Here is a 20,713-nt window from a genome sequence, read left to right on the forward strand (position 1 = left end):
TAGGGGGTCACAGCAGGTGTTAGATGTGCAATAATTCTCACCAGCTAATTTGGTTTTGTCTCAGTTCAGGGGTCTGGACTAGATACACTCTCTCACAGGATTTGAACTCAGCTGTGGTAAATAAAGAATGTATTTTACTTTCACAATGCATTTATTTGTCGAACCAGAGCTATCAATATGTTTTGTTAATGATTACAGGCTTAAACAATTTATGGTTAATACTAGATTAATTATTTTCTAAAATATCTTTCAATTTGCCTTTAAAAAATTGTGCTCATATGCTCAAAACAAAAAGGAAAAATCCTGGCCAGTCTGAACAATATCAAGTAAATCAAAAATTCAAATCAGTGATGAATCAGCTTGCAGTTTTGCACTCCCAACGGAATAATTGAAGCACCAGTGAGAAGTCTTATTTTAAGCATTCAAATATGTTGACCATTTCATTTTAAAACGAAACTGCAGCACTATCACTATGATACTTCCAAGGTAAAGCTAAAACTTTGTTTTTAATTCCTCCAAATATTAAATGCGGACGTTAAGGCTCAAGGAAATTGGTTATGGAAAACTAAGACCTGCAAAACACCTGAAACCTTAATATGGGACACTAGTTATATGATCACTAAAGAAAAAAACCTTGTCCTTACCAATAGAAACTGTGCCCGGGGTAGTGTCAGCCACTATGTTCCCAGAGTTTTCTTACTCTACTGGACATGGGTGGGGAAATTAAAGATAAGATGCACACTGCTGCATTTATAAAGTCTAATTCTACAAAAGGTTCTGAAGGCCTTCTGGAAGGTGCTGAGTACCCTCGACTTCAGTAAAATATTAACTCAATATCTGGCAGAACTAGTCCCTTTGAACTAGTATGCTACATACAATAACAAAAGTCATAGAAGGTTAATGTCCTTACTTTGACCCTAGATAAGCGAACAAAAAGTGGCTCTGTAGCACCACAGGGTATGTCTAGACTACAGGCTTTTGTTGACAGAAGTTTTTTCAAAAATTTCAAAGTAGTGTAGACATACTTTAAGGTGCTACAGGACCACTCATTTTTTTAAGTTACAGACTAACAGAGCTACCTTTCTGAGACATAGCTGAGCAAGCCATGTTCCTTTGGGGCAGCATCAGCAGGGAAAACAGCTTAGCCCATTTCTCAATGCCTTCAACAGCTAGATAGGAATCCAGCCCTACTGCTGGCAGAGATGATGTTCATCGCCCCCTCAATGTAGACACCAAACACTTTGGCCCCAGTGTTTTTGAATTTTCATCACAACTGTGGTCCACAAAATCTACTCTTCTTGCTTATCTGTCCCATGAAGCACAGAATCCAAACCTGCTGTGATATTGGGATGGAGAAAAAGAGTCTAAATTTAAATAAGTTGGTTATGAAAATAGCACCTGCACTCCAAAAAAGGAAGCCTGTTTAACAATGCATTCCATTAGCTTTGTCTCCCAAACAAAGGACCCCCCCGCCCCAGCATATTGTGTAGCCAGTGTACCTGCTGTTGGCATCTAGAGGAATGATGATTAGTAGCTAGAAAGCACATTACTAGGTAGAAACCTATGATATAGCTGTTCTACCCTTTGATCATTGGGATTAAACATCAATTTGTTCAGAAGATGGTTAAAAACACATCTGAAATTTAGCATGAGTGAGAGAGCAAAAAGCAGCACTATTCAGAGGAATCAGACAATGGCAGCTACTAAATTAATTAGTATATAATTTTGATCTAGGATGATTAAACCAAACCAGAAGGCACGTTGTCTTCTGAATCTGCCATCATGTCAGGACTAGAATTTTATTATAAGTTAGAATAGAAGAGAATTTTCAAGCTATTGTTCAAGCCACATGCTTGTTGCTATTATAAAACGGACTGCACAGAGCTACATACAGGGCTGTGAAGATACCACAAAATCTGTTGTGGGTGTGAGCTCGCTAATTAGACTAAAGAATCTTCACTGTTGAAATGCAACTTCAATACTCCTTACCCAGCAAAACTCCCAGGGTATGTCTACACTACAGGGTTAGTTCGAACTAACTTTGATAGGCGCTACACTAGCGCTCCGCTAGTTCGAACTTAATTCGAACTAGCGGAGCGCTTAGTTCGAACTAGGTAAACCCCATTTTACGAGGATTAAGCCTAGTTCGAACTAGCTAGTTCGAATTAAGGGCTGTGTAGACCCTTAATTCGAACTAGTGGGAGGCTAGCCCTCCCCAGGTTTCCCTAGTGGCCACTCTGGCCAACACCAGGGAAACTCTATGCCCCCCTCCCGGCCCCGGACCCCTTAAAGGGGCACGGGCTGGCTACGGTGCCCGTGCCAGGTGCAAGCCTGCCAGCACCCAGCCAGCAGACCCTGCACCTGGCACGGATCGAGCCAGCCACCCGATGCCCCCCAGCCCTCCCCCTCTTCCCGGGACCAGGCTGGCGGCTCCCGGGAGCTTGCCCGGGACTGCAAGAGGCGGGCACCTGCCTGGGCTAGTGCGGACATCGTGGACCTCATCCACGATCTCCGCACTAGGCACAGGAAAGTGGCCGGCTTGGGCAGGAGAGCTGCCAGCCTGGCCACCCAGGAGCAGGTGTGCATGAAAATCAAGTTGGTCCACTGAGACCCCCGACCCTGAGCCCTGAGCTTACAATGGCCATCCTGGGTCAGACCAAAGGTCCATCTAGCCCAGTAGCCTGTCTGCCGACAGCGGCCAACCCTAGGGAGCCTGGAGGGGATGGACCGAAGACAGTGACCAAGCAATTTGTCTCGTGCCATCCCTCTCCAGCCTTCCACAAACCTTGGGCAGGGACACCACTCCTACCCCCTGGCTAATACCACTCCATGGACCTAACCTCCATGACTTGATCTCATGTCCCTTTAAACTCTGTTCTAGTTCTAGCCTTCACAGCCTCCTGCAGCAAGGAGTTCCACAGGTTGACTCTTTGCTTTGTGAAGAACAACTTTCTGTTACTAGTTTGAAGCCTGCTACCCATTCCTTTCCTTTGGTGTCCTCTAGTCCTTCTTTATGGGAACTAATGAAGAACTTTTCTGTATGCACCCTCTCCACCCAACTCCTGCTTTTAGAGACCGCTATCCTGTCCCCCCTCTGTCTCCTCTTTTCTAAGCTAAGAAGTCCCAGTCTCTTTAGCCTCTCTTCATATGGGACCTGTTCCCAACCTCTGATCATTGTAGTTGCCCTCCCCTCTCCCAGCCTCTCTCTTCCCCTCTCCCACCTCCTTTTCCCAGTCTCCCCGAGTTTTGTTCAATAAAGACAGATTCCATTTTTGACCACAATTGTCCTTTATTTTGTACATCAAGAAAAGGGGCTAGGGAAGGATAAGTGGAAGGAGATTAGGGAGGAATGGGGCACGAGCCCCCGATGGGGAGGACTGGGCTGGCTCTGCGGGCTTCTGGGGGTGGAAGCTCTCCTGCAGCCCCCCAATTACCCCCTCTCCCCAGATGGCAGCCTACGGCAAGTGCAGCCGGGCTGATGGCCGAGTGGTGTGATGAGCCCAGTGTGGGCACTCCGGGCACTCCAAGCCAGGACTGGTTTTCAAGCGGGGCACCCCTGAGAACTGTCTGTCCGGGGTGGGGGTCGGGTCCCTTTAAGCGCAGCCCTCGGCTAGCCTGAGACAGCATCTCCACGCTCTAAGTCCTCCTCTGATGCCCTGCCGGCACTGCTTCCGGCCAGCCTTAAGCCCTGTTCAGGGTCCACTTAATGTGGACATGCTAGTTCGAATTAGCAAAATGCTAATTCGAACTAGTTTTTAGTTCTAGACGCGTTAGTTCGAATTAGCTTAGTTCGAATTAACTAATTCGAACTAAGTTAGTTTGAACTAACTCTGTAGTGTAGACATACCCCCACTGACTTCAGTGGGAGTTTTGCTGGATAATGAATGAAAAAAGTTTGTGATCTTTCCCCTAAAATGTAGAATTTTAGCAGCAGAGAAATATCACGTAGAAAAAGAGGAATTAACATTTTAACTCATCATTGTACTTTGGAACGTCATATGTTGTTAGCCTTTATTCGATATCTGCAATGAAGGTAGAAACATCCTCTTGTAAGGGGTCCGAGGACAGGAGAGGTTTAGCATGATGGTAGGAGAATGTGGATGCCTATAATAGTATCACATCAGATCATTCTGCTCTTTTGGTCACATTGCATTTCAGTAATGCACATAGTAAGGCAGTATACAGCCTACATGGATATCATCCCAAAGGAAAAAGATTTGGCTTTTACCAATAAGAAAACAACCTGCACTTCCCATCCTGGGAAGGATCATAGATCTACATCATCATGATTGTCATTGGCCTACTGGGAAATGAACAATCTGTCAGTATCTGGGCATTGCAGATTGTTCGCCAAAGCTCTTATTCTACACAAGCACTAATAGACTTGCATAATTCAAAGGAAAGAAACCAAGTTACCAAAGTTGCAATCATCGCCAAGTTCTCTTCCAAATTTCTGCATAGCGTCCGCCAATAAGGCCTCAGCCTGAGGGTAGCCTGGTCCTTTTTCCTGCCCTCGAATTTTTGACATTGTGTTGATCATGTTGAGTTTAGCTCTGGAAGCTGCAAGCAGACCAATAACAGAGTTACCAAAGGTCAGTAAATGGGAGATAAACTTTATAAGTACTGTATCTTAAGCTGCAGTAGGTAGAGTACAGGAGATTTCACTTGTGTTCTCAACAAAAGAATTACTCAGCTTCTTGTAACGTGTTCAAGAAACTGCTATTGAACATGTATGTCAGATAAATTGAAGATTAACTCTCAGGGTGTGTCTAGACTACACCTCTCTGCCGACAGAGAGATGTAGATTAGGCGCATCGAAATTGCTAATGAAGTGGGGGTTTATATATCCTGTGCTTCATTAGCATAAAAATGGCCACCACTTTTTTTTGGCACAGAGCTTTGTTGGAGAAAAGCGGCAGTCTAGAGGCTGATCTTTCAAAAAATAAAGCCTTTTTCGAAAGATCCCTTATCCCTCGTGAAATGAGGTTTACACGATCTTTCGAAAAAGGCTTTATTTTTCGAAAGATCAGCCTCTAGACTGCTGCTTTTTTCCGACAGAGCTCAGTACCAAAAAAAAAAAAGCAGCGGCCATTTTTATGCTAATGAAATGTGGGATATTTAAATCCCCGCTTCATTAGCAATCTCAATGTGCCTAATCTACATCTCTCTGTCAGCAGAGAGGTGTAGTCTGAATACACCCTAAGGCTATGTCTACACTTGTGGCTTCTTGCACAAGAACATCTTGCGCAAGGGTTCTTGTGCAAGAAGTCTTGTGCAAGAAAACATCCACACTGCCATCTGAGCGCTGTGCTTTTGCGCAAGAGCTTCCATGGCAGTATGGACGCTCTCTTGCGCAAGAAATCTCCGAGGGCCATTTTAGCCATAGGACTTTCTTGCGCAAGAAATCCCTGCTGAGTGTCCACACTGCCTTCTTGCACAAGAGCTCCTGCGCATGAGGGCTTACACCTGTTAAAAAAGAGCATAGCTCTTGCGCAAGGAGCCCTCTCTTACCACGCCATACTGTAAATTTCCTTGCATAAGAGCAGGCAGGCAGTGTGGACTCTCTGCAGATTCTTGCTCAAGAACAGCCATACTTATGCAAGAAGCTGTGAGTGTAGACATAGCCTCAATGTTCAGCAAATTTTTAGAGAGAGGGTGTGAAATCCTGGCTCTCACTGATATCAACAGGAATTTTGCCATTGATACCAGAGATGCCTTAATTTGACCAGAAGCATTCAGAGTGGAGACCCAATCTTGCCCTCCAGGAAGTCCATTTCAAAATACCTCTGGACTTCAAAACACTCTAGGGACTAGTCATTGATACCCATTGCAGCTCAGGCGAGGGGAAAATGAAGGAAACTCTAACCCATTTATATTTTCTCATTCTTCAGATCACAGAATCATAGGATTGGAAGGGACCTTGAGAAGTCATATAGTCCAGTCCCCTGTACTCAAGGCAGGACTAAGTATTATCTAGCTTTCTGGGCAACAGTCCAGTCTCAAGGTGCAATCTATATTGGACTTCCAAACAGCTATTACAACAACTGGGGACCAGCGGGTATACCAACTCTCCTGCCACACATTCTTATGCCGTCACATGCCCTATACTCAGGCCTGCCAATGGGGGGTGGGTGAAGAGGGCACTTCCCCCAGAGCTTCATGATTCAAAGGGGCCAGTGGCTCTGGCTACAGCAGTGTCCAGAGCTCCGTGATCCTTTGAATTGCCACCAGAGCACTGCTCCATGCGGCTTTGTGGGGTGAGAGGGTCATGCCATGGTCAGGGGGATGCTGAGGGTTGATGCCCTGCCCCTTCCCCTTGAGGCCCTGCCCCTTCCAAGGGCTTGGAACCAGCCCCTCCTCCCCATATAGATCTTGCCCCAGGGCCTGCAGTGTCTGTTGGCTCCACTGCCTATACTGCAGCTGCGGTGAAGAGCGGGGGCATAGAAATCAATATGTTGGCCCTATTGCTTTTGGGGAATCCTTGGATAGACTGTTAAACCATCACTGCAGCAGCTTTGCACCAGCAGATGCCCAAAAATGGTGCAAGAGGGGCCAGAATCTGCTCACCCATAAATGCTAGATGTAATATTTCTCTTTCTTTCTTTATTTACTATAAAATGCATCAAACATATTCTCAGAAAATGCCTACAATCCCCTTGTTATTTTTACTAGAATTGTGGGAAGACTCCTGGGTTGATATAAAAAATAAACTGCGTTACAGCTCATACTTTCTCTCCAATATGCCATGCAAAAACTCTCCCAAGAACAGTGATTATATAAAAAAGGCACCTGGGCTATCAAAACTGATAAAAAGAAAAACAAAAATGAAGAAATAAACTCATTCAATAGCCCATATTTTTGTGGTGAATGCTGCCAATGCAGAAATAGTTTGCGAATGTCATACACAGTGTGCTTTAAGTGATATACTGAATTACATTTCTAATTTTGTAAACTACAATAAATAAGAACTGTGCCATCGTAAATCACTGCACAATAGGAAAAAATTAAGCCACAAAACAAACATATGTTTGAATGTATTTATGAGTCTGATCTGATTTAAATTCAGAAGAGCAAAAGCAATTCAAAATTAAGGATGACATGCCATCTGTAACCCTTCCTGCTGTGCATCAGTATTACAGCACAGATGCAAAATTATTCAGTATTTGGACACTGCAGCAATGCATAAGCACAGTGGACCCAAGAAGTATTTTACTTATTGGTTAACTCACTTTTGGTCGAAATACTACAAATGAAGATCTGGCATTGAATGCTGTTTTTCACATTGTGGCATATGTGTGCTAAAACCAGGAAATTATCTAAGTACATATTTTGCTTGTGAAGAACATTATGAAAGGAAAGCATGTTTTTGTAAGCATCTTCTCATTACCTAAAAGTGACACTGGACCATGCTATTCTGAATTTGTTGATATCTCCTGGCCTCAAACTGCCATAGAACTACAGGCAGCAGACTGACATTCCAATGAGAGACTCCATTTTAATGAGATGTCAGCAGCAGACTCCACCTCTATGCCGCAAAAGATAGCATCTCTCTGTAATTGTTGGGCTGGAAGATGTCTGCTACTTTATTCTTTTACGGCCTAATCCAAAGTCCATTGAAGTCAATGAAAACATTCCCAATGTCCTTAAAGGGCTTTGAATCAGGTCTGGGTACCAGAAGAAAAAAAAGAGCAGTCAGCTAGCCTTCATGTTACCCCTTAGCTAATGATGCTAAGGTGGTGAGGAGAAGAAAAGAAGCTAGGAAACTCTGAAGAAAAGAGATGAGGGCTCAGACAACTGAGCATAATGGAGGAAACAGAACAAGGGGTAAAAAACAGAGAAAATACTGGAGGACAAGGAAAACAAAAAGTACAGATAGCAGAAAAAAGAGAGACAGAAAGGAAAGAAAAATACAGGAGAATAACTTAAAAGGAGGGGCCACACTCTGACTAGATAGGAAATGGGGAAATCAAAAGCAAAGGAAAGAATGATGAAATGTAGAGATGAAAGAGACAGTAAGGGGAAGGGGACAAATAGATAAATAAAATAATAAAGTAATGAGTAGTAGTCCTGTGGCATCTTAGGGTATGTCTACACTTCTCAGAATATAGTTATTCTGAAATAGCTTATTTCAAAATAGCCCATCTACACTACAGAGAAGCCTCAAAATTAGTCCGAGCCAGGCTTCCCTAATGTGGATGTGCTATCTCGATTTAGAGCCCCAGGAAGCACTGTGGAGGAATAACTTAGGGTATGTTTACAATTGCACTCTCTTTCAAGGGATGCAAATGAAGACATTCAAAATTGCAAATGAAGCCGGGATTTAAATATCCTGTGCTTCATTTGCATATCCGCGTTATGGCACTATTTCGAAATAGCGCTATTTCAAAATAACAGACGCTGTTAAGACACGGTAATTTCAAGAGGAAACCCTTATCTCAAAATATCTGGTAAACCTCATTGTATGAGGAATAAGGGTTATTTTGAAAAAAGGGTTTTCTCTCAAAATAATCGCGTCTTAACAGCGTCTGTTATTTCAAAATAGCGCCATCATGCAAATATGCAAATGAAGTGCAAGATAATTTAAATCCCAGCTTCATTAGCAATTTTGAATGTCTTCATTTCCATTCCTCTCTCAAAAGAGGGTGCAAGTATAGACATACCCTTAGAATGGCCCTGGGAAGGGGCTATTTCAAAATAGCAGCAGTGGAGCATCTACACACGCCTTATTTCAAAACTGCTATTTTAGAATAGGCGTTATTCCTTGTAGAATGTGGTTTATAGATTTCATAATAAGCCATCTGTTATTTCAAAATTATTTAAAAATAACGGAATGGCTGTGTAGACGCTTGCATTTTTATTTCAAAATAATGCTAGTTATCTCAAAATAACGGTGCAGTGTACATACACCCTTAGAGTCAAGATGAAATGGGTTTTACCCACAAAAGCTCATGGTACTATAAATTCTTGTAAGTCTCTAAGGTGCCACAGGACTATGCATTGTTTTTTAAGTTACAGACTAACACAGCTACCCCTCTGAGAATGAAGTAAAGCAAGCATAACAAATACATTAATTAATTCATACAATTATAAAGCAAGAAAGGACCACTATGATAAAAAAACATGTCACCTGTAAAGGAATTTGAACCGTGACCTGCAGATTAAGAAATTGATTTTCTACCAAGTGAGGGTTCCGTATTAATCCATATTTCTACATTTCACAATCTGCTGACATGATACTAACCAAAAACCCAATCTGTGTTTACACATTATATTCTAACATTATATTCTAACACAATGTAATTTTCCAGCATGTGCAGACCAGTTCTTCACATCCCTTTTCTTTGTGTAGAGAACTCAACATGAAATAGCTAAATAAGAACAACCACTAGTTTTAAAAAGCTGCCATAAAAGAGTTTAAAAGAAACACCACGAGTGGCTTCAATTTCTTATTCTTTATATTTGCTGTCATGTTCCTTCTGCAGTACTTTTTTAAGATAGCCACATTTAGCCCTGAACTTTTATCATATTCATTTTTTCCCCCTTCAATCTCCTGGCAGGCTATTTTCAAGGTTAGACACATCTGTAATGATTTTCTCCCATTTGTGGTATCCTTAAACCCAGTTTCCCTTTCAATAATTTCACTGCTCTTCTGTTAACAATATACTTTCTTTTCCCTGGAGAGTTCATTAGTTTTCAAGCAAGGCTCATCAGTAATGCAAAATCAAGCTACACACACCATCATGAAAAGCTTGATCTATTTCCCATTTCTTCATTCAAATATACTCCAAAGAGATTTTCAAAAAATTGAAAATAAAAACTAACTGCAAAGTCAAGTTTTGCTAAAGTCTCACATCCCTGTTCACAAATCAGATCTCCTCAGGGTACATCAGATTCATCAACAGAGCTGTATTTCCTCTCAGTCTTTTTTCCCCTAACTTTTTTTTTTTTTTTTTTAAGAAAACAAGTTTGTGTAGAAACTTTGTCTCATTAGACATTTTCTGAAATTTCGAAGGAAATCAAAATCCAAACAAAACAGGAAACATTTCTGTTTACAAAAAGCAATAAACCAGTGTTTTGTTTCCTAAAACTGGCACTTTTGTACTACTTCATTGAAAAACAAAACAAAACAAAATTGTAAGAGAAAATTTGAGGAATTTAAAAAAATTCTGGGAAAAATTTGTATTTCTCAACCACTTCTTTTAACTAAACAGTCTCCAATAAAGCCATAGCGAGATTCATTGTTAGCTCCAGTTGTTTCATGCCTCTTCTGCAATGCAATGCAACTATAACCTAGAAGCTCAATTGGGTATTTGGCTCCTTTGCACTGCCTGATAGCTTCAGAGAAGCCAGAGCTTGTGGCTGAATCTTGATCACAAGATTGAATGCCTCTGGCTTTAAAAGAGCTAACAAGTTTTACCATTATGTCCATAATATATATCAAGTTTATTGCTTTTTCTGCAGAGCACTTGTGGATGATGAGCAATGAAGCTTTGGACCTTTTAATAAGCTCTCCATCTGTTAACATATAAACCATTTTAATTACCATTGTTTTCTGTGTAATGCTTCTTACACTCATTAATATCCTTCTCCCCTGATTTCATCGTCAGTGGAAGTGTCATCAAATTATCTTCTTTACTGCTGTGGTCTTGCATATAAAATATCTCCAATTAAGCTGTGCCAGTCATATTTTTTGTTTCATCAAATCATGGCAATTCAAATAATTTCCCAGTTGTTAGAAGACAGCCTGTGATGCAGTGTTCCTAGCCACTATATTTGCACACAATTGTATGTCAATAACTGAAAACACGGGGCCTAGTTTTCCTCCCATGCTTGTTTTACACCAGAGGTCTCAAACTCAGTGTCTACCAACCAAGTATTTCAAAATCAGACCTAGGAATTCCTGTGGCCCAGAGAGGGTATGTCCATACTCATGCCCCAAATCTAATCTCCTTCCTGCCCTCCCACCCTTTCCACAAACCCACTCCCCCAATGGATGTGGCCTTGAGGATTACCGGCCGGCCTGGCACAGGGCAGCAGTGGGGATCAAACAGTTATACTCACTACAGCACAGCCTGAACACTGCTGCTGCCCTGTGCCAGACTCCTCCAGTAATCCATGTGGCTGCTCCCTCAGTGGATGAGTTTTGGGGGAAAAGATGCAATGAGGGAGACAGGATGAGGTGAGAAGATGTCTAATTTTTCCTTCAGTACTTCTGCTTTCTCCCATTGGCAAACCTCTCAGGTCTCAATCCTGCACCCACTGAAATCAATGGGAGTTTGGCAACTGATTCAACAGAAGGAGGAACAAGCCCCTGGCCATTACTGAAATGCGGATAATGTATAATAATAATTCCCATTACATAGCAAAATTGTGAGCCTCCAATTCTCAACTTATCAAATGGCCTGAGTACAGCCTCTGAGACTGTGGTGGCTCACATGGAAACAGCTCCCAGCTCCTCAAAGAAGTCAGCACTTCACAAAGAAAATAAATAACTTTTCTATTCTCCTCACAGCACAGTTTGAGTCAGTACCTGAACGTGAGTAGGATAGAGACATCTACTTTGTTAACTGCAGGTGTTTTATTTGAATCAAAGGTAGTTTCACACAGACTCACATCTCCTCATCTCTCAGCAGGAGGGAGAAAAAGCTGACAGTGCTGACTCCATCATAAATTGGATGTTCTAGGAGCCAGGGATGTTATTTATGTAGACTTTGACTTTAACCATGGAAGTTATGTTAGCAGAACCCCCTGCTACTAGCAGAGAACTACCAGAAATATAGAAATGCGTCTGCTAGGAGGTTAGGATCCTCCCAATATGTAAATCTTAATCTTTGTTGTAACCCCCAGCCATGCCTTTCACATCCATTCTTATGGCAGGAAGCAGACTCCTACAAGATTCTTGGCAGAGATGTAAAGCAGAGAGAAGGAACCATAGAAGATTAGGGTTGGCAGAGACCTCTGCAAGTCATGTAGTCCAAACCCTAGCCAAAGCAGGACCAACCTTAACTAAATAATTCCAGCCAGGGTTTTGTCAAGCATGACCCTGAAAACCTCTAAAGATGGAAATTCTACTACCTCCCTAGACAACTCATTCCAGTGTTTTACTCCCAGTGAAGATTTTCCTACTATCTAACCTAAAACGTCCTCACTGCAACTTGAGACCTTTGCTCCTTGTTCTGTCATCTGTCACCACTGAGAATAGCCTGCCTACATCCTCTTTGGACACCACCCCCATTTTCAGGTAGTTGAAGGCTGCTATCAAACCTTCCCGTGCTCTTCTCTTCTGGAGATAAAATAAGCCCAAATCCCTCAGCCTCTCCTCATAAATCAGGTGCTCCAGGCCCCTAATCATTTTTGTTGCCCTCCACTGGACTGTCTCAAATTTGTTCAAATCCTTTCTATAGAGGGGGGCGAAAAACTTGACACTATATTCCAGATGTTGCCTCTCCTGTGGGGAATAGAGAGGAATAATCACTCCCTCAATCTGCTGGCAATATTCCTTCTAATATAGCCCAATATGCCATTAGCCTTCTTGGCAACACTATTGACAAGGACACACTGTTGACTCATATCCAGCATCTTAACTTAATAAGCCCCAGGTTCTTTTCTGTACAACTGCTGCTTAACTAGTCAGTCCCCAGCCTGTGGCAGTGCATGATTTTTAAGAGCAGGTTAGACAGACAACTGCCAGGGATGGTCTAGATGGTGCTTGGTCCTGCCATGAGTATGGTCCAATCCTTCAACTTGTTTAGGTCACTCTGGAACTTATCACTGCCCAGAACTAAAGACTGCACTGCAGAACGCCAGAGCTCTACTAGCAAGCCTACTGACAAAAGCAGTTAATTCACTTTCTCTAGCAAGCCTCATGGCAGGGTAGGGGCAGTCAGCGAAGTAATGACAATATGTTAGATGGCTATTAATTTTACTCTTTATATCACTGTTAGATTATTGATGTTATACATAGCGTATGGAATTCTTACAGATATTGTTGATACAATACTTATGGCTCCGACGTTCCAATGCTATAATATTTAAAATATATTTTTATAATTTTGCCTTAGTTTCTCTTGGTTAAGTTGCCTGACTGTCGCCTGTGCTATCTGTTGTTTCTGAGTGACCTCTGCAAGCCAATTATGGCAACATTGCTAAATTGACCATCCTTCCATGCTTGTCCGGTGTCTCTCAATGACCAGCACATGAACCAGGGGTCCCTAAGATCTCCTTGACACAGAGTAGGAAGGCAGCAAGATGATCCCTAGTATCTAACAGGTTGAGAAACATGACACTTGTCTCTCTTTCCATCAAATTTTCTGAGTGTCTGTAGCCCTGATTTGACAATGAGCTCCATGCTGGCAGACATTGTGCAAGACCAAGACCTGAGACGGGAATCCTATAAGGTGCTGAGGCCATGTGTGTATTTGTAAACACATAGCTAAGATTTTCAGAAATGACTAGTGATTTTGAATTCTTCAGATTTTGGATGTTCATCTTGAGAGATCTTTAAAGGGACCAATTTTTCAAGGAGTGCTACTCTGCAAATTGGCCTCTTTTAGATAACTCAGGTTGACTCTCATGAGACAAGAGGCAACCCAAAACATTCGCACTGCTGAGACTCTTGGCCAGAATCCAGAATATAATCAATTTAGGCTCCCATTCAGGCTACATTTAGCCTGCAAGCCTCTTTCGAAAAAGTGTCTAGACAACAAAAAGATTTTTCGAAAAAGCCGCTTGCTTTTTTGAAAGAGTCTAGATGCTCTCTTTCAAAAGAGCCCTCTTTTCATGCAATAGCTCCTTTTTTTGAAAGATGACTTTCGAAAAAAAGGCAGTATTCCTCATAGAATGAGGTTTACCGCCATCGACAAAATCGCTGCATTCTTTCAATTTACTGTGGACAGAATCTGGCGGCAGTCTAGACACAGGTACAGTTTTTTCGAAAAAAGGCCACTTTAAAAAAAAAACAACCTGTAGTTAGACACACCCTCAGCAAGTATTTTTAGAACTATTGTGTAGAATCATGTTTGTAAGATCAGCTTTTCACAGAATCATAGAACTGGAAGGGACTTCGAGAGGTCATCGAGTCCAGTCCCCTGCCCTCACAGCAGGACCAAGCACAGTCTAGATCATCCCTGACAGGTGTCTGTCTAACCTGCTCTTAAATATCTCCAGAGATGGAGATTCCACAATTTCCCAAGTCAATTTATTCCAGTGTTTAACCACCTTGACAGTTAGGAAGTTTTCCCTAATGTCCAACTTAACCCTCCCTTGATGCAATTTAAGCCCATTGCTTCTTGTCCTATCCTCAGAGGCCAATGAGAACAATTTTTCTCCCTCCTCCTTGTAACACCCTTTTAGATACTTGAAAACCACTATCATGTCCCCCTCTTAGTCTTCTCTTTTCTAAACTAAACTAAACTAAACTAAACTAAACAAGCCCAATTCTTTCAGTCTTCCCACATAGATCATGTTCTCTAGACCTTTCATCATTTGTGTCACTCTTCTCTGGACCTTCTCTAGTTTTTTCACATCTCTCTTGACATTTGGTGCTCAGAACTGGACACAGGCCTAATCAGTGCAGAATAGAGCAGAAGAATGACTTCTTGTGTCTTGCTCACAACACTCCAGTTAATGCATCCCAGAATCATGTTTGCTTTTTTTTTTTTTTTACAAGAATGTCATACTGTTGTCTCATGTTTAACTTGTTGTCCACTATGACCCCTATATCCCTTTATGTTTCTTCCTTTTCTGTTAATGAATGTTGATGGTTATATTTGCATGTTTGCAGAGGTTAGACCAACAAAACAGCAAGGTGTGACACCTTAAAACTCACTCAGTAAAGAAGAATGAAAATTGGCCATATACTGATAAGAAATTTGTCTGTTTAATGGCATTTTCTATTATGGCCATTAACAGATGTCAGATATCTACACATTTCTGCAGACACATAAACCCATTCAGCATCAAAGAATATTTATTCAAATGAAAGCACCAAGACCCAGGGACTGAATTGTGTCAGAAGAACTGTTTTTACATTACTGCAGCATCACTGACTTCATAGTTACTCCACAGTGATTTCAATGGACTTATGACTCAAATATACAAAATTAGAATCAGCCTCTAGGTTCTTCCATGACACAGGTATTTTTAGCTGGTTAATGAGAGAGGAAGAATAGTCCAATGGTTAGGGCATGTAGGAGTTGGAGGACCTGGGTTTAAGTCCCTACTCCATCACAGACTTTCTGTGCGTCACTTAGGTTATCTAGGTCTCAGTTCTCCGCTTATAAAACAAGGTTGATAACATCTGATAAGAGGTGAAAATGTTATGAAGATAAATACATTAACCAAGAGAAGGTGCTCAGATAAGATGGAAATGTGGGTCACATAAGTTTGACAGAACAGGTCTTGGTGCACTGTTTTTTCAGGAATATGCAGGTGCTATCTAGCTAAGGTACAGGTTAGGATCAGAGACACAGAGGGTACATCTACCCTAGCATAAAAAACCTGTGGTGTAGCCATAGATGGTCCAGGAGAGCTCACTCAGGGCATGACTACACTAGGAAATTATTTTGAAATAACTTATTTCAAAATAATAGCTCCCGAAATAATAATTTCAAAATAGCATGTCCCCACACCACGGGGAAGCTTCAAAATTAGTCTGAGGCAGGCTCCACTAATGAGTATATGCTACCTCGACTTAGAGCTCCAGGAAGTTCTAGGGAGAAATTAGTTTGAATACTCTGGCCAGCAGTTATTTTGAAATAGCAGCACCAGAGCATCCACACTAACGCTATTTGAGAATAACTATTTTGAAATTAATATTATTCCTCATGGAAAGCAGGAGTTATTTCAAAATAACCAGACCATTATTTTGAAATAATGTGGTTGGTAGAGTGGATGCCCTGCTTGTTATTTTGAAATAAGTGTAGTTATTTTGAAATAACTCCCTAGTGTAGACCAAGGTTCAGACTTGTGGGACTAAAAACATTGCTGTGTATTCATTCAGGCCAGGGCTGGAGTCTGAGTTCTGAGACCCACCCCATTCTCAGGGTCCCAGAGCTTGGGTTCCAGCCTATGCTTGGATGTCTTCACAGCAATTTTACAGTCCCAGTTCTGAGAGTCAGCTGACCTGGGACAGCCACAGGTATTTAATTTCTGTGTGGACATACCCAGAAAGGCTAAATGACTTGCCTGGGATCGCACAGGAAATCTTGGACAAAGCAGTGATTGGAACCCGAGTGTCCCCAGAAACCAGATTACTATCTTAACCAATGGACCAGCTTTTCTCTCAAGATTTTCTTCTGATTTTATTCCTGTGTAGTATTTACATTTCCTTTCAGCCAACCCACTGAAAGGTAAAAAACAGCTCTCCAGGCAAAACTGAACTCACATAAAGGGCAAGGTAACTCATGTTGACAAAAAAAAGCCACATTTTTCGTATGTACTGATTTCTTAGTTCTTCCATAGTAAGTCGTTGCTATTATGGAGAGACTGCTGCAACTGTGTATGATCTTACAGAAGCCTGTGATAGAAAAAGATTTAAGAGTCATGCAGCCCAGTGGAAATACTTTGGCTAGCCCTGTGGGAGGCTGGCTCAATAGAAGTGTCTGCTCTTGAAGCAGTGGAAGTTAGAAATACAACTGGATGTGTGAGTTCTATTTAAAAAAATTGAGGTTATTTTTGGCAATGGAACGCTTTTTGACACTGTTATTTTCACTTCGTTTTAAGAAAAATGTAGGCCTGGGCGAATTAGGTATGTATGGATGAGTTGGCTACCTCCATACCCCTCTTGTGGCTGGGATACCTCTGCTCTGTCTTTATTCTCTCTCTTCCAGGCCCTTTTATAGAGACCTGACATACATGCCTGTCCCATCACCACCCTTATAGGGGGCTAGGTTTATTTAGACAATGTCTCAAAAGTAGAAATCAAAGTCCAAGGCGTATCTCTCACCTCAGAGCCTGGGGTGTGAAAAGGTTTCTTCATCTAAAAAGGTTTCTTCATCTTTTTAAAAAATGAGTTTTTAGGAAGTGCTCTACCTGATTTCCACTTGCTGCTATCCTGCTCAAAGCTTAAATCCTCACACGCTTCCCAGAGTCAGCTCCCTGAAGCAACTGCTTCAGCTGTCTTATAAGGAGCTGGCTGCTTGTTGTTCCCTCCCCTTGCCAGGTGTCTCTAGTTAGCTCATCTGGCAAGTCTTACACAGGCTTCAAGTCCCTGCTGCAAGCAGCTTCCTCTCATTCCCTTTTCTCTCTCACAGTGCTCAGAATTCCACTGAATGGACAAAGTAGGCATGATTATCAATCAAGTTTTTAACTTTCTGCATGACCTTCAGTTCACTTTTCAGGTCATGATGGAATGGGAGTAAAAAATTCATCAGCCTTCTATTTTCTATATTGTCCATAATCTGAAAGTGGAGAGCCAGTGAATTTAATTATGATAAAATCTCATGTTTAGACACTGCCTCATGTATGTGAGAAAGACACATACAAATCAGAAAAAGCATCTGCAGTGAAATCTGTGCATTAGATTAACTTTATTGGGCAACCCCCTTTCTTAAACAATTACCCAAACCATCCTGAAATGTACTGACTGCAACTCTGTGTCACTGGTTCTAGAAAATAACCTGTTACACAGGTGATTTTCATGAGGCCTTTGAATGGTCACACAAGGTAGACTTCACCAAGCTACACTGAAAATTCAGGAGAACCCCCCATCACTTCTTTGCCCACATTTGAACTCATAATGTAGAGTTTGATTAGTTGCTGGCTACTATGAAAGACAGAAAACTATACTCCAGTTTCCTTTATAATAATAATTTGATATGGATGGCTGTAATTCTGATTAATCTGATGCTACTTTTGGCACAGCTAGTCTTGGTTCTACAGAAACCATCAACACCACTGAGTCCATGAAGAATCACAAAAGGCCTGATTCTGATCTCAGTTACTGTATTCCTGCCGACATAACTCCATTAACTTGGTGTTGATCTTAATTTACACCATCATAACTGAGAATATAATCTTGTCACATGTATGTAAGAAAGACACATACATTAAATACAGTGACACGTACTTCACCAGAATATAGAAAAAGAACTAGTTTCAAAGAAAAGGACTGTTGGGTAGTTACAGCGGGACAGACTACTGAGAAAGCACCCTGTAAACCAGAACAACCCAAGAAAAGGTAAACAACTTTAAAGTATTCTGCAACTTAGAAGTTCCATACCTGGGTTTGGCTGAAGATATTCTACTGTCTTGGTCATTATTTCCACCACAGCCCTGCTGGTGACATCTACTTTCTGAAATTATAATGAGAAGAACATAAACAAGAGGAAGACAAGACAGACAAATGTTAGATTTTAAAGAAAACTCATTTTTCTTGTTAGGTTTATTCCCCTGAGGGTTGTCATTGTGGGGGCTGGGTGACAGATGCAGCAGTGGTGCTGGGGGAAAAAGTAACATAGCTGGTGAAGTGCTGTACTGCACAAGAATCCATCTCTTGAGTTGGAGAAGTTTGTAACTCCCAAAGAGATTCCAAACCTTAGGCAGCAATTAGAGTGGAACAGTGATACAAGAAGAAAATAGATTTTTTTCTTTAAGGGAGAATGGGTCATGGGAATTCATACATTTGTAACCTCCTTGCTGGATCAGTAGTTTCTTCTGTATCTGACAATATTCTGCAGTTGGCCTCCTGAGAGGGCCTCATGGGTGAGATGCTATCAGACCCATCTGGTCTCGTATCACATCATACCTGGAACAGGCTTCCCAGCCAAATGCCTCTTTTCTCTGCCAGTGATGCCAGATGACCTCCCCATTTTACAATAGCTGGATAATCTGGCTGTGGAGATGAACTAAAACCATATTATATAGGTCCAGAAAAACATGCTCCCTTTCTTTAGAATCAGCCGATAGGGTCTCACTTGAATGACTGGAGAAGTTTGTTATTGTGTAATGTTCCTGCAGGAGCAATATATTGTAAGATGTCTGCCATGCACTTGGTTTTTTGTGTGCCTCAGATAGTAAGAATGGCTCTTTGTGGATCTCTTTGGATAAGAACTGTAAGTTATCCTGAGTAATCTCACTTTCTGTACATGACAGCACCAATTCACAAATTACTAGTAAATTTATTTTGACTTTATAAGTACATCTGTAGAATACCAAATGATAGGTTAGGCTGAAAAACATCTCAGAAATACCTCGCTCCAGCATGCTTTCACCTTTCTGTTTATATTGTAACTCTGGTGTTGTTTCCAAGAGTATAGATTTGAATTAGGTCCATAGTTAAACTTCTCTGTTACAATTGCTCATATTGTTGAACTCAATGAGTTCTCATGCACCTTTTTTTCTATCTGGCCTTACACCTATTTTCTTTTCAAAAGCTTACTTGTTTTTAATGTGATGGGAGCATTATTTAAATTTTATATTCCCCATATGTTTTTTCATTAAAGTTATATTGGGAAAATGTGTAACTGCATTTTATATATTTAAAGCAATAATTTTTTATAATTCATTAATTTAACAAGAAGAAAAGAATGGTTTGAGATCCCAGATCTGTAAGGGCCAGATGGATTTGATTCTGAGCTTCTTCAACATCCACTGACTTTTGGGCATTCCAGGTTCTCAGCATTTGCCAGAGGACACACAATACCTCTCAGGTTCAGGCTCAAAAAGAGAACTATATTGCTCTTAGTGTGCCTCTGAAGCTCTGGGGCTCTCTATTACTTATTGGACATGCTGCACTTTCAAAAGTACATTGTTGTACTTCTCTACACTGAGTTTCTCCTATAGTACAGCAAAGTGTTTTTTTCCAAACAGTAAATTTTTTTTAAAGAACACCTGAGTTGAGTTAGTCACAGCTTCTTCTGCCTACTCTCCCTCCCATTTTATCATGTCTTTATCATTTGCTATATCTCATTCCCACCCAATAGCAGAAGATAGCTGGGAACTGGTGGCTTAGAGTAGCTGAACCTCCTGGTAATGAGGCCAGAAGTGACTTTGTTGATGAGCTGAGTAAGAGAGGATGTAAAGTAGGCAGGTATTATGCATTAGGGGAGAGAACATTCCCAGTGTTTACTAAAAGGCTGGAAATAAATATCTTGAATGATGAAGCTGAAAAGACTGATTCTGGGGTACAGAATCTCACCAGTTGACCATGTGTTGCAATCCAGATAAATAGTAACACATTAGTTACTGTGGCATATGATGGTTATGACATTATAGCACACACACACACACACACACACACACACACACACACACACACACACACACACACACACACACACACACACACACTTCTGGCCAACAGAGCCAGCTTTCAATTAGCTCCCTGATCTCCAGCTCCTCCTCTAGGGGCAGACTGTAGAGTTAATTGGCTACCTGGCCATTTAAACTCCTGTTAGTCCTGTGTGGAGTGAACTCCTTGTCACATACACATACAGTATTGTGCTCCCTTTTCTTCCAAGAGGGATTCACAGCCATGGAAAAGCAGGTGATGTCATTTTCAGCATCCCTGGAGGTTCTGATGAGGGAAGGCAGACCTAGATCCAAAGGAGTTCTGCTAGTGAAGGTTGCTTGGGGGATGCTCTGAACTTGTGAATTGGGTGCATTCTTTCCTCAACTAACTCTTTCTCTCTTGATTGGCCTCACTGAGCTGAGGATTGTGGGATTTTTGTGTTGTAAAAATACCCATCCATCTGAGCAGACTCTCTGTTTCAAG

At 41.5% G+C, this 20,713-nt stretch overlaps 1 protein-coding gene across 1 annotated transcript in view; it reads right to left on the reverse strand.

The window, feature by feature from the left end:
- The window catches only part of SH3GL2 (SH3 domain containing GRB2 like 2, endophilin A1), a 141,918-nt gene that overhangs the window by 18,505 nt on the left and 102,700 nt on the right, over positions 1–20,713 (reverse strand). Inside the window, exons 3-4 of the mRNA XM_075931518.2 lie at positions 18,221–18,293; positions 4,417–4,560 (exon numbers count right to left, since the gene is read on the reverse strand). Of these exons, the coding sequence (XP_075787633.2) occupies positions 4,417–4,560; positions 18,221–18,293 (217 nt within the window). The remainder of the gene's footprint in view (positions 1–4,416; positions 4,561–18,220; positions 18,294–20,713) is intronic.

This window comes from Pelodiscus sinensis, chromosome 6 (assembly GCF_052426305.1).
Source record: "Pelodiscus sinensis isolate ZL-2025 chromosome 6, ASM5242630v1, whole genome shotgun sequence".
Lineage (NCBI taxonomy): Eukaryota > Metazoa > Chordata > Testudines > Trionychidae > Pelodiscus > Pelodiscus sinensis.